Source organism: Aspergillus ruber (assembly GCF_000600275.1).
Source record: "Aspergillus ruber CBS 135680 unplaced genomic scaffold scaffold00037, whole genome shotgun sequence".
Taxonomy (NCBI): Eukaryota; Fungi; Ascomycota; class Eurotiomycetes; order Eurotiales; family Aspergillaceae; genus Aspergillus; species Aspergillus ruber.
This window is the reverse complement of record NW_024467333.1, coordinates 42,432-54,976: the sequence shown is the minus strand read 5'-3', so window position 1 is coordinate 54,976 and position 12,545 is coordinate 42,432. Positions and strand designations below refer to the sequence as shown.

Here is a 12,545-nt window from a genome sequence, read left to right as displayed (position 1 = left end):
GTTTTCGCAAACAATAAGGCTTCTCGGTATCCTATAATTCACGATATCTCAAGGGACCACGGCTTACCTCCAGCGCCGAGAGCGGGGTGGGTGCTCCTGGGCCTGGAAGCCCATTCTCGTCAAACATTTCATTCTGGGACTCGACTTCGCCGGTCATCGTGGGATTTGGATTGCAAGACTGTCGGTAGGATGGTGGGATTTCGTGATTTCGCTAGAGTAAAGTCTTTGGATAATGGTCAATCGACGCAAAGGCGCGAGTTGGGACCCGGTTGCAATTCTGGCTTTCTAGATTGGAATTCTGCAATATTTTAAAGCATTTAGGGGGTCTGTTGCCTTCTAGTACTTCTCTAACCAGGTAGAAATCTTGATTATAAAGGATTCGGGTTTGTTGCTGTGGCAAATAGTCTTCTACCAAACCAAATGTTGCCTGGGCGTTGCGGACGCGTCGGGTCCGTCACGAAGTCATGTGACTCATGCCATATTTATGCCTCGGGATCCTAGCAGTACCGTACACCTCTGCAGATATCAATAACCATTCATTTTGCCTCTTGTCACGTAGAGAAAATTTAGTTCCTGCAATGTTGAATACATACAACATGCGATGGTCATCCCAAAACAGAAAAATACAAATACCCCCCTCCCCTCAATTGGCCATCCTTCCAAAAGAATGTTCACAGCATCCACTGAAATTTCCGACAAGATAGGAATACAGCAGTGCTCTCGGACGAAAACATGACCACAAAACCTCTAGACTCACAAGATTCACTGTGAGACCGGATCAAAATTGTTTGTTTAATCCGACACAAAGAGACAGCACCTCAATTCACAGACGTGACGACCTGGACATCCGCTTTTTATCACCCTCCGTGCCTAGGGACATAGAGCCTAGCTGGAATGCTTCAATTGGTTGTACTTGGAGTTGTTCGTCAAAGAGCTTGCTGAAACGTCGTCTGATTTCTTCTGACGATGGGCGAACGTATTTTCCTAGAAGGAAAACACTTGTCAGCACTATGTCAAGCTCAAACGTTGCAGATGTGCATTACCTTCGAGTCCTGATTTTCGTTTGTTTGTCTCTGGTGTCTTGGTCAACCACGAGCTACGGGGGCCGAACCATTGTCTCGAAAGGCGTGGTCCCGTTTCATGCGAGGCTCGCGGTTCAATGTGCGTTGCGGCGGTCCGGGTAGAGTGTAGGCTTGCACGAGGTATGTTCGTTGAGATGCTGGGAGCCCCCTCGTTGCCTATGCCATTTCCATTCAACGCTTTCAATGGAGCAGTCACCTGTGGTGCCGGAAGCAGGGATCCCTTGTCATCGTTTGCATCTACCAAGGACGCTTTTTTCAAGGGCGAGCCGGTGGTGATAGGGGTCGATGGAGGGCTTATGGCCGGTGCAGGCTCTTTGGGGAGTTGGTCCAGCGCCTCATTGCTAGAGATCCAAATTCCCTCGATTTGGACGCCTCGTTGGAGAGCCCTGGCGCCGAACGGGATATCGCTTGTACGGGTCAACATCGGACGCAATTCACCATCCTGCGCTTCGGTATCTTGCTCCGCTTTCTGATATGCCTCTACCGTAGCGCGTCTGAGCTTTCTCCGATTGCGGAGGAGAACACAGAAGGAGTAGGCGAGAACGACAGCCTATTACTGTCAGTGGAAGGATCATGAAGTTTGGCAGATGCTTTCATTACCAGAATGCCTGCGAGCACCTATTGCTCGACGGACGGTCAGCGATGATTCTTCAAGTGCTCTTCTATGCTCGACGAAACTCACGAAGCATAGCTTCTGCCACATTTCCCAGCCGACCCAGAACTTCATCTTGATTGATGTCGGGTGTTCGTCTAGTTGCAAATGCGAGACAAATTAGGTGAGTGCACGGAAGTAACAGCAGCAGTAAAGACTATACGAGGCTGAGGATATTGGGGGGTAAATCTAGTCGACTGTAGATGTAGTCGAGATATGCTCAAGAATAAACAAGTCAACAACCCATCACAAGGAATAAAGGATCGCTCGTTCGCTTTTGGTTGGCAAGGAAGCGTAGCGATGAAGACGGATGGTTGACAGGACATGGCAGGAAAGGAATATAGCAAGCAAAAGACTAGTACGCGGTTCAGTCCGGTCGAGAATGGAAGGCAGGCGTGGGTTTCCTGGAAGGTGCGATGCCATGTGCCTTCCTTTTTGGGAAGCATGGGGAAGTACGGGTTGCGGAATAATGCGATACGCAACGCTCTCAGTATCGAAGTAAGCCTACTAAAACAGGGTAAATTAAGTACGAGCATAAATTACTACTTTAAGACGACAAAAATAAAATCATAATGAAAAAAAAAAAAAGAAAGATGTGGTCGTTCCACCAAATAGCCCATTTCCCTGTAACGAAACGGTGTCATCTGGCGACGCCATCCCAGGGTGGAGGAGTCTCTGCAGAATTGCTTCCCTCAAGGGTCACCTCCATTGCTTAGCGTGTTGTAGCGATCGTGGACTACTCGCACGAGTACAACGACGACCCCGGGATTCGTACCAGGCACCAGTCTCGCTGGCCGAAGCCGAAGCAAGGTCACGTGCTTAGCAGCGAACCTCCCACTAGGTTATCCATGACAGATCATTGTATATTTTCCAAATATAATATATACCCTTAATTTCCAGCCCTGTATGACATCAATGTGTTCAAAGTTTTGTACGCAGCAATTAACTAAACGATCAATCAGGAGTTTTACATATGTGGTGGAAATAAGTTTCCATCCGGGTACTTCGAGATCTCTGGTCCTTTGAATTAATCCCTTGTTCAGGGTCCGTCCCAACACGGAGCGCCGTGCCTGAATGCAACTGTACTCCATACGAGTGCTGATCATGTGCCTCGGCCTCACCCCTCCACAATAATCCCGGACTCTTTTCATTCAATACCCGATTCTCTTTCACCTGGTCTCCTAATTTCGATCAATTTTTGAATATCGCATTCATCCGGTCTCAAAATGGTGCCCTTCCGTAACTTCTTGGCCAGAAAATCCGGTGCTTTCAACGGCACGCAAACCGAGAATAACAACAATGAGAACGAGCCTCCTTCCACGAATAGCCAGCGCGGAACTCCCCTGAGTGTCAGGACGAGTAGCGACACCCCCGATCCTCCAGAATACAAATTGAGTGGTAGGGCATTTACTTGCGATATTCGATAGCATCTAGATTTGATGACTGATCCTCGATGCGCTACAGTTGTCGATGACAATGGTTCTTATCTGCCGGTATGATTCGCCATATTTCGCATCCTTACCATGTAGAGACTAAGACTTTTACGGATAGCCCTCACCACCAGAGAAACAAAGCTTTTGGAGCAGGTACCCTGGTTCAAACAAGTCGTCAAATAATCATCGGAGCCTTGTCAATGACAATGAGCCATTCTCGATATCTCGCGAATCGTTCGATTCTTATCGTCGGTCCTTTGTGAGTAATGCGCTCTATCATCTCCCAACTAACCAGACTCATCGAAATTTTATCTTGTAGGATATTTCTGCCCGTTCCCCCGTGAGCTATAGTGACACAATGCCATCCCGAACTTCCCTCGACTCGCGCTTTTCCCGTATCACATCGCCTTCTCTGGGCCACAACGGATTTGACAGGCCTGAACCAATGGAAGAGGAGCAATTCGAAGACGTCGGGCTCACTGATGACGAAGTGAAGCCACCGCCGAAAAAGAAAAACGTGTTCTCGCGATTTGGCGATTTGAATTTCGCAAACTCGAGCGACTCTCAGTCTTCAACTGGTTCAAAAATCTCGTCCCCCTTTGGTTTTCATCTCCCGGGAAGGAAACGAGGACAGAGCGGTGCAGGGTCTGAGTTAGGCACGGTGAACCCATCATCTGCCGACCCTAGTGTAAATGGACAGTAATGCGGTATGCATTGGTTTGGAATATGCAGGCGTTGGGAGTTATATATCCGTTCGAACATAATTGATGCGACTATCCTACGCAATTTTCATACACTATGGCACTTCAATGTCCATTCAGTGCTATGGCCACCATAGCGAATAATTAACACCATCTAACCCCATTGTAGATCAGTCATCCTTCTTCTAGTTCATAAGAACCCACGCGGAGTCCCTGGTATGATTATGATTACCCTTTTGAGACGCTTATCTCACGATAGATACCGCAAACAGTGCAAACATTGCTCTCACCGCCCTGCAGAAAAAAACTTCCCCGGCAGTAAAAAGAAATTGCAGCAAAAAAAAAAATCCCCGGGCAGTTATTCACATCGGAATAACCAAATATCAATCGCAAATCAATCAATTCAGGATGGCCGGTTTGAAGCGTACCGGAGACGCCCGCGACGATCGCGATGGCAAGCGGACGAAAGTGAAGGGAGGCGCTGTCCCTCTACAGAAGATCAAAGCGGCCGCGCCTGTGAAGAAGGCGGTTTCCAAGCCTCCCAAGACTGACTCGAAGAAGGATTTCGCCAAGTCTGGGAAGACGGTTCAGAAGAATGGGAAGAGCAAGAAGGTGCAAAAGGAATCTGAAGAAGAGGAGGATGAATTCGACCTTGACGATCTCTCAGACTCCGACGATGAGAAGGATCAGGATGAGGATATCAATATGGGCGGGTTGAGTGATGGGGTTAGCGATGATGATGATGATGAGGAGGAGGATGAGGAGGAGGAGGAGGAGGAGGATGATTATGATGATGATGAAGAGGACGAGGAGGAAAAGAAGTCTAAGGCCGAATCGAATGGGAAAATCTCGGAGACTGAAAAGAGTATGCTAGTATCGCATCCCAAGATATGGATCAATGGCTAACGAGTCTATGCAATCTTTTAGACAATAACTCGCGCGAATCGCACATAAAACAAAAAGCCCTCCAACAAGAGCGCAAAGCCGCCAAGCCCAATGCCGACATCATCGCCCGATCCAAACAGCTCTGGGAACGTCTACGTCGGAAATCACATGTTCCACTCGAAGAGCGGAAGAAGCTTATCGCAGAACTCGATGGGATTATTAGCGGCCGTGTGAAGGATTTTGTTTTCAAGCACGACTCGGTCCGTGTCATCCAAACAGCCTTGAAGTACGCCAACACCGAACAACGGAAGCAGATCGCACGTGAACTCAAGGGTAGCTACGTCGAGCTGGCACAGAGTCGGTACGCCAAGTTCTTGATTGGAAAGCTGATCGTGCACGGAGATGCCGAGATCCGGGACATTATCATCCCCGAGTTCTATGGCCACGTCAAGCGTCTTATTCGTCACCCCGAGGGTTCTTGGATTCTGGATGATATATACCGTCAGGTCGCGACTAAGGATCAGAAAGCCAACCTGCTTAGGGAATGGTACGGGCCGGAGTTTGCGATTTTCAGGGATAAGAGCGCAGTGCCGTCCGCAGACTTGTCCGAGATCCTCTCAAAGAACCCGGAAAAGCGATCGCCAGTGATGCACTTCCTGCACGAACTGATTAACCAGCTGGTTCAGAAGCAGTCCACGGGATTCACGATTCTGCACGATGCAATGTTGCAATACTTCCTGAACACGAAGACGGGCAGTACCGATGCCAGCGAATTTATCGAGCTGCTCAAGGGTGACGAAGAGGGTGATTTACTTAAGAACCTGTCTTTCACCAAGTCAGGATCTCGGTTGTTGTGCCTTGCTCTGGCTCATTCGAACGCAAAGGACCGGAAGCTGTTGATCAGAAACTTCAGAGATACGGTTAAGGTGATGGCAAGCGACCTTTACGGGCATACCGTCATTCTGACAGCCTTCGAAGTGATCGACGATACCAAGCTTACTGCAAAGACTTTCCTCACGGAGCTGCTGAACCAGAACGATGATGCAGAGACTAGAAACGAGGAGCTGATGTACCAGGTGAACGACCTGACGGGCCGTATTCCCATCCTCTTCCCATTCGCCGGTGACCGCGTCAAGTGGCTCCTCCCAGATTCAACCTCAGAGGCCCTTAAGGAAATCCGTGAGGTCCGCAAGGAGACCTCGAAGAAGGACCCCGAAGTCCGCCAACAAGAACTCGCCAAGGCAGCCTCGCCAACACTTCTCGAACTGATCGCCGCCCGCGCCGACTCCCTCCTCGAGACAAGTTTCGGCTGCCAACTCCTTTCCGAAGTCCTCTTCGACGCTGACGGTGACAAGACCGCCGCCTTGACAGCCGTCGCTGAAGCGGCCAAGTCGCGCTCCGACACCAAGGACGCGCCGTTTGTGGGACGACTACTCAAGTCCCTCGTGCAAGGCGGTCGCTTCAACCCCGCAACCAAGTCTGTCGAGAAGGTCCAGCCACCACTTAACTTCCACGCACACCTGTACGAGCAAATCCAGAGCGAGATCATGTCATGGGCCACTGGCTCGAACGTATTCGTCGTCGTGGCACTGGCAGAGTCAGACGAGTTCGAGAAGAAGAACGAACTTCTGAAGACGCTGAAGAAGAACAAGAAGGCGCTGGAGAAGGCCCTTGCCAATTCCGCAGCTGAGGCAGGCAAGGACGGAAAGAAGGGCAAGGCTGGTCCTACGAGTAGCGGAGCGAGGTTGTTGTTGGAGAAGGTTTAATAGACATGTGCATTTGAGCGATTCTATTGGTATATTGTTTCTCTTGATATTTGGCCCTGGATAGGGCTTTGTACAGATTTTGTTTGCGGTCAGGAAAAAGTCATTTCGATATTTAACTTGTTCGGCATGATTCGCTTGTACATTTAATACTGTTCGAATCGATATCTATACGGTGTATTACTGCATGTGTCTCATTTCGCCAACACATGTAGGATCCGAGATGAGAATGTTAAATGTCCCGGAGGCCCACATGAAGTTTAATCCTGTTTATACGAGATTTTACGAAAGTCATTATTTCACCTGTGCGGATCCAATTCGGGTATCCATGGGTTGAATATATAGAACCGCAGTTCCGTATCTAAGCCCTAGCTTCATAACAAGCTGCAACTTCTGAACCATAGCCACAACGAAGATTCCACTTCCACGGTAAACAATAGTTATCTGGTCTTCCTAACGCTGCTTATAGCGAACCATACCCTAAGTGAGTTCTGCAGCACGTGATAGGCACTTCTCGATCTGTCATTTGAGAAAGACAGCTGATTATTTACCTGAAATGGAATAAACAGAGACATCACAATGAGTACGAGTCAATGATATATGTACTGAGATGTCATTCCACGTGCTCCGTATCAAGTACGAAAGGGGAAGATAAAGATGGACAGTACCCAACCAATAAGAAGCATCAGCCCCACCAAATAAGCCAAAGTTAGGGGTCACGTGGAGATGGAAGGTTGCGCCCTTCTAAAACGGGTATAGCTTCAGGAACAGGGGGATACATTTATATCCCCTTCGGGTGCTTAAAACGCTGCCAGACGCCAAATGCCGATTCAAAAGGGAGTAGGAAGCCCGTTCACACTAATAATTATAGATAAATGCCAATGGCTCCATTCTAACGTTCGCCGTTTTGTCCCTCACCGTCGTCTTCGCAATTGGACCGTCTCTCCTTTTCTTCAACCCGCACAGCTTAAAGAAAAAAACCCGCTCTCCGTTTGACAGCAAATAAACGAACCGAAGAAGACAAACGACGGGCACCATGGCGGCTACACCGACTGACGATGCCCAACGTCAACCTCCGGTGATCCCTCCATCACCAACATTGACGAACCCCGATATGATCTTGCCTGAGAACGAAGGCGAGCGCGAATCGCAAACCCCGTCTCCGCCATTCAATCTCCCCTCTCTATCGCATCTGCAGGCGTTCTATGGATATACAAATAATAATAATACTCTTAATCCGAATAATGATAATAATAATGATAATCACCTGGCCGTTGCCGGCGCGTCTTCCATTGGCGTCGCCTATCCCCTCGCTAATACTGGCAATACTCGATCCTCGAAGAAGAACTTTTCGCGTCACACGGGCCACCGCTTGTCGGATATAGGGGAGGAGGATGGGCCGGGGTCCGTGCCACCTTCGCGGTCATCGTCGCGGGCTGGTCGATTTCCAGTGAACACGCCTTCTACGGGGCAGGATTGGCGGGGGATAGCTGGCTCTCCGGCGACGCGAAATCGGACAGGGGAGGAGAGCGAGATGGTCAATAATGGTGGCCAAGCGCAACAATGGCAAGGGTCAGATCAGAAGGCGGTTCCTGGGAAAGTGCATTCGCTGCATATGGGTGTGAACGATATGAATAACCACAATGTGAATGGCCGGGGCGGTACGCCGCTTGCCCCGGTTGCTGAGGGGGACGGTCCGGGGGAGGAATTCTCGTCAGTGATTCTGAGCAGTGAGGCGGAGAGGATTCTGGATAATGCGAAAAAGAGACTTACGGTGCGTGCAAGAAACTGGTTGAATTGTATTGCGCGCGAAACTGATGTATTTAGCTCATGGAGGGAAACCTTACCAGAGCCCGTTCGTCGATGCGATCTCCGTCCATGTCGGCGTCAGCCTCGCCTTCACCACAGCTGGGACTTGGCCAGCCGGTAGGCGGGCTATATCGCACGATATCCAATTCAGACCGCCAAGCTTCCGCTGCCCTTCGTCCTCGTCCGATGTACAGCACCTACCAAGATGCGGCTGGTAACAGACACTCCCGAGTACTTAGCGAGACCAACCTCCCGTCAGGACAGAACACCTCTGCCACCGAAGCCAATGGCATCTCCCGCTCCGTCAGTGCAATGGGAACGACCACCCTCTCGAGAGACGACAAGTCATTCCGCTATGAACCAACAAGGGCATATCTCACCCACCGGGCGTCTACACCATTGATGCAACAACACAGAAGCTCGCCAGCCCCCAACAGCAACAGCTCGCGTTCGAAGCAGAGCACACCGACATCACCGGCAGGATTGGGTATTGTATCAGACGGAGAAAACCAGGCCAAGATCAACAACATAGACGACTTCAACTCGGTCTATCCCGCGGATCCACCTTCGCGCACGCAGTCGCAGCTCCAAGTGCGCGATCTTCAGGACCAGATGAAGGGTCTTCATATCAAAATCTCATCGTTGAAGGTCAAGGCGCAAGAGGACGGTCTTCGCCGTCGCAGTCTACAAAGTCTCAGGACGCCAAGTCCTCTCACAGATGCGGAGTCGTGGTATGCGCATGCTATGGATTATAAGGACCGGCGCGGTCACTTGAGCCCAAATCCGAGGGGTTCTCGTTTATCGTTCGAGAGTGCCCAAGAAGTGAGCCAGAAAACGCCTAGTTCTAAGAGTCAGTCGCCGCGCACTGTTGAGAGCGATGAGCCAGTAATCGCAAATGAACCCAAGAAGATAGATACAAGCCCCCAGATCAGCGAACAACCCTCCAACGAGAGTCTTTACCAAGACGCGGAAGAGGGTGGATTTGACGACTCTGATGACGCTGAAATCAACCGGGAGGAGTTGAACGAAATCCTCCGGGAACCTCTAGATGACGACCTGGACGATCCAGCCTTGGGGCCTTTCCCAGGAACTTCCAATGCCGATGCGACACCTCACGAGGAGCGCGAGGATGCGTTTGATTACGAGCATTTTATCCTGCATAGTGCGCTGGGTAACTACTCGCGCTCGAAACTACGTCGCGCGAGCAACATCTCCAATTCGTCTGTGGAGACCACACGACCGGTGCACAATCGTTCTACGCGACACTCGCGGGCTAACAGCGGAGCATCAGTGTCTACTGATGCTACTTTTGCTACTGCCGCAGAGGAGGGTGATTTCAATGGTGTTCTATACTGGGACCGGAAGTTCAACGATGGTAAGCCTCTTTAACAATCTCAAATTGACCGCCAGCTAATTTTTCGCAGAACTCCGCGCCCGCCACCACTACTCCCCCAGCGACGAAGACATCCCCATTGACGCCGAATCCTTCCCCGAGGAAGAAATGGGCACCCCCAAAGCCACCCGCCGCGAACCCCCTGGCCGCATCAACGGTCACATCCCCACCTCAACCGGTTCCCTGGAGCCACCACCCCCGCGCTCCGACACCACGGGGTCCGCGACCCCAACCGCCCTCGCCTCGTCACTTGTATCGACGGTACGCGCAGCCTCGAGCAGTCCCTACTCGCCTATAGAGCCGAACACGGGGTTGAACAATGATGATGAACGGTTACTGGAACATCTGTTCCAGAGTCTGGGGAACGTGTGTATGGACTTGCAGAGTATCACGACGGGGCCGGAGCCAGACGAGAAGGCAGTTAGGGTGTTGAGGAGGCGATTGGATGCAGCGAGGAGGGTTTTGGATGGGGAGTTGGATGCTTAACTTTGTTTTGGAATATTTTTTTTGGTTTGGTTTGGTTGTTGTTGTTGATGTTGGTTGGTTGGATTGATTGATGATACCCTTTTGATGTCTTTGGACGTTGGTATACATATATATAAGACGTAATGTCTACTGATGTAATCGATATATACGATGTCGAGTTTACAGTTCTTCTGGAATAGTAGTAGTGATAATACTAAAATCGGTAAGCCGATCACCCCACCACACGTGGATTAGACGCGACACGCGAACACACGCGCCCCTAATCATCTTCGGCATCGCATCGCATCTACGCATTGTTGCTCTTCCTTTGTCTAGATAAGCGGGCGCATACCGACTCCATGCGCCTGAATAATTGATCCTATCGATTGGACAAACATTGAATCTGCACAGCGCCGACTCCACCTACCTATCGAACCGCAACGCAACGCAACGCAAACACAACCCCTCCACCATCCTCCAACAAACCAAACCTTTCGCAACAAAAAACCAACAAAATGACATCCCGCCGCCTCCTCATCTTCCAAGAAGCCCGCAACCCCCAGAACCCCTCCGAACTCATCTACCTCCCCGTCAACAAACTTGGTCTCCCGATCTGCGGCCCTGGTCCTGAACTCCCTTCGATCCTCGAACTGCCACTGCGAATTCTGCGCGCGTTTACGGAGATTTTCAACCAGCCGAAGTTCAAGGGGTGGTACGTTTTTGCCCCTGTGTGTAGATTGCGTTGCGTTGGTTTATACGCGGGAGTATAGCGGGGTGCTAATAAATGAACGATGTAGGGCGATTATATCCGCAGGTCCATACCACGATGTCTCGGAAGAAGGAAAATACTACGCCGTTGTGCTGGAGCAGGTGAGGGATGCATTGAATAGCAGTGGTGGACCGAGGGATTCGGTGGCTTCGTTGGCGGGTTGATATCTTTTACTTTGGCTCTTTGCGCTGGGTATTGTTTACGTCTACTTCTTTGTTGTATTCTGCAGTTGATACACTTGTATACATATGATGACGACGACGATGATGATTGTTTATTTGCTTGTTTGGTTAATGGATATGCATGGTTAATGGTAATGACCTAATGGGATGTGTTTGTTTGTTCGATTTGTTAGACTTGATATTCACAGCCCTACTTTTAGTACCTCCCACAAATACCCCTCGGCTTCTTCCCCCCCTCTCTTCTCCTACATCCTTATCCTCAGGTCAAAAGTACTCTACACAGCCAAAATGACCGTAAGTCCACACCACCCCATCCCATCTCACGAACTAACCCTCACAGGAACAAACCCAACCCCAAACCCTCCTCCTAATCTTCCGCAAAGAATCCCCCGATCTCTTCCACCTCCTCAACGAAACGGGCCTTCCAATCTCCGCAACCTCCCCGCTACTCATCTCCCAAACGCAGGGCAAAACCCTCGTCGTCGCGCCGTTGCTCCTCGTCGCTGTTACAGAGGCGATGCGTGCGAATCAGGATGTTTTTGGGGGGTTGTAAGTTTCGTTGGATTTGGTTTGCGCTGCGTTCGACCATTCTATACTAGTAATAAACTTGGATAAGTTGTGCTAATGGGCAAGGTGACGATGGTAGTGAATACCTAATGAGCTGGACGGCAAACGACTTCCGCCACTTCTACGTGATTCTCGAGAAGCGTCCCCCTCCCAAGGCTAAATCAGATGATAACGACTCTTCCTCGCCGTGGGGTGATAAACCCGATGACCAGAAGTCAAACTCGGGTGGTTGGGGTGATAACAACAACGACACGAACAATAACAACAGCAATGACCAGAATGGGAACTCGGGTTCGGCTTGGGGAGACAATAACAATTCTTCGAATGATAACAACAACAGCGCCAGCAATGATGCCTGGGGCGTTCCTCCCAGTAGCCCCGTGAAGGATAACAGCAGCAATAACGCTGGATCTGAATTCAAGAACCACGAGTGGCCTGCTGGCATGGTGAATGCGAATACCCCGAATGGCAATGGTAATGGTAACGGAGGCGGACGTGGACGCGCTGTTAGCGGGACTTCTGATTGGGATGTGCGCGATTGGGCGAAGAGTCCGTCAGAGGTGGGAGGAGCTAGTACTGGTGCTGGGGGAGGTGCTTGGGGAAGTTCTGGTGGTACGCCTGGTAGTTCCAAGGGAGGTGGTGGTTGGTAGTACCTCTGTGTGCTGTACTCTGTGGTATGATGTCTAGCAGATAGTAATAGATGAATGGCAAGTGAATACAGTTTGGATATTATTATAGCAGCAGCGTAAATGAAAAACCACCAGGAAAAAGACAACGACCTTCCTGATCATTCCTAAAAGAACCATATAAAGAGAAAGAAAGTGCTATTCCGCTGATAATCATA

At 50.2% G+C, this 12,545-nt stretch overlaps 6 protein-coding genes across 6 annotated transcripts; 5 read left to right on the top strand and 1 right to left on the bottom strand.

The window, feature by feature from the left end:
• Positions 1-537: 537 nt before the first annotated feature.
• Positions 538-1,956, bottom strand: EURHEDRAFT_389707 (uncharacterized protein). The gene is made up of 4 exons (XM_040779794.1): positions 1,765-1,956; positions 1,683-1,700; positions 1,044-1,632; positions 538-984 (listed from the first exon to the last, which is right to left on the bottom strand). Exons 1-4 carry the CDS (start codon positions 1,807-1,809, stop codon positions 824-826), a joined length of 813 nt encoding a protein of 270 aa, XP_040634878.1. The 5' UTR covers positions 1,810-1,956; the 3' UTR covers positions 538-823.
• A 734-nt stretch (positions 1,957-2,690) lies between these two features.
• On the top strand, positions 2,691-4,074 carry EURHEDRAFT_416633 (uncharacterized protein). Its single transcript, XM_040783010.1, has 4 exons — positions 2,691-3,132; positions 3,199-3,227; positions 3,286-3,426; positions 3,487-4,074. The coding sequence occupies exons 1-4, from the start codon at positions 2,961-2,963 to the stop codon at positions 3,868-3,870; spliced, it is 726 nt and encodes a 241-aa protein (XP_040634877.1). The 5' UTR covers positions 2,691-2,960; the 3' UTR covers positions 3,871-4,074.
• Positions 4,075-4,276: 202 nt separating this feature from the next.
• Positions 4,277-6,519, top strand: EURHEDRAFT_381238 (uncharacterized protein; the record flags this gene model as incomplete). The annotated part of the gene is made up of 2 exons (XM_040779388.1): positions 4,277-4,733; positions 4,796-6,519. 2 exons carry the CDS (start codon positions 4,277-4,279, stop codon positions 6,517-6,519), a joined length of 2,181 nt encoding a protein of 726 aa, XP_040634876.1.
• Positions 6,520-7,322: 803 nt separating this feature from the next.
• Positions 7,323-10,375, top strand: EURHEDRAFT_508994 (uncharacterized protein). The gene is made up of 3 exons (XM_040785903.1): positions 7,323-8,290; positions 8,344-9,700; positions 9,750-10,375. Exons 1-3 carry the CDS (start codon positions 7,553-7,555, stop codon positions 10,202-10,204), a joined length of 2,550 nt encoding a protein of 849 aa, XP_040634875.1. The 5' UTR covers positions 7,323-7,552; the 3' UTR covers positions 10,205-10,375.
• A 105-nt stretch (positions 10,376-10,480) lies between these two features.
• Positions 10,481-11,365, top strand: EURHEDRAFT_416628 (uncharacterized protein). Its single transcript, XM_040783009.1, has 2 exons — positions 10,481-10,895; positions 10,981-11,365. The coding sequence occupies exons 1-2, from the start codon at positions 10,699-10,701 to the stop codon at positions 11,114-11,116; spliced, it is 333 nt and encodes a 110-aa protein (XP_040634874.1). The 5' UTR covers positions 10,481-10,698; the 3' UTR covers positions 11,117-11,365.
• Positions 11,366-11,392: 27 nt separating this feature from the next.
• On the top strand, positions 11,393-12,530 carry EURHEDRAFT_248629 (uncharacterized protein). Its single transcript, XM_040778097.1, has 2 exons — positions 11,393-11,683; positions 11,781-12,530. The coding sequence occupies exons 1-2, from the start codon at positions 11,652-11,654 to the stop codon at positions 12,349-12,351; spliced, it is 603 nt and encodes a 200-aa protein (XP_040634873.1). The 5' UTR covers positions 11,393-11,651; the 3' UTR covers positions 12,352-12,530.
• Positions 12,531-12,545: the final 15 nt, after the last annotated feature.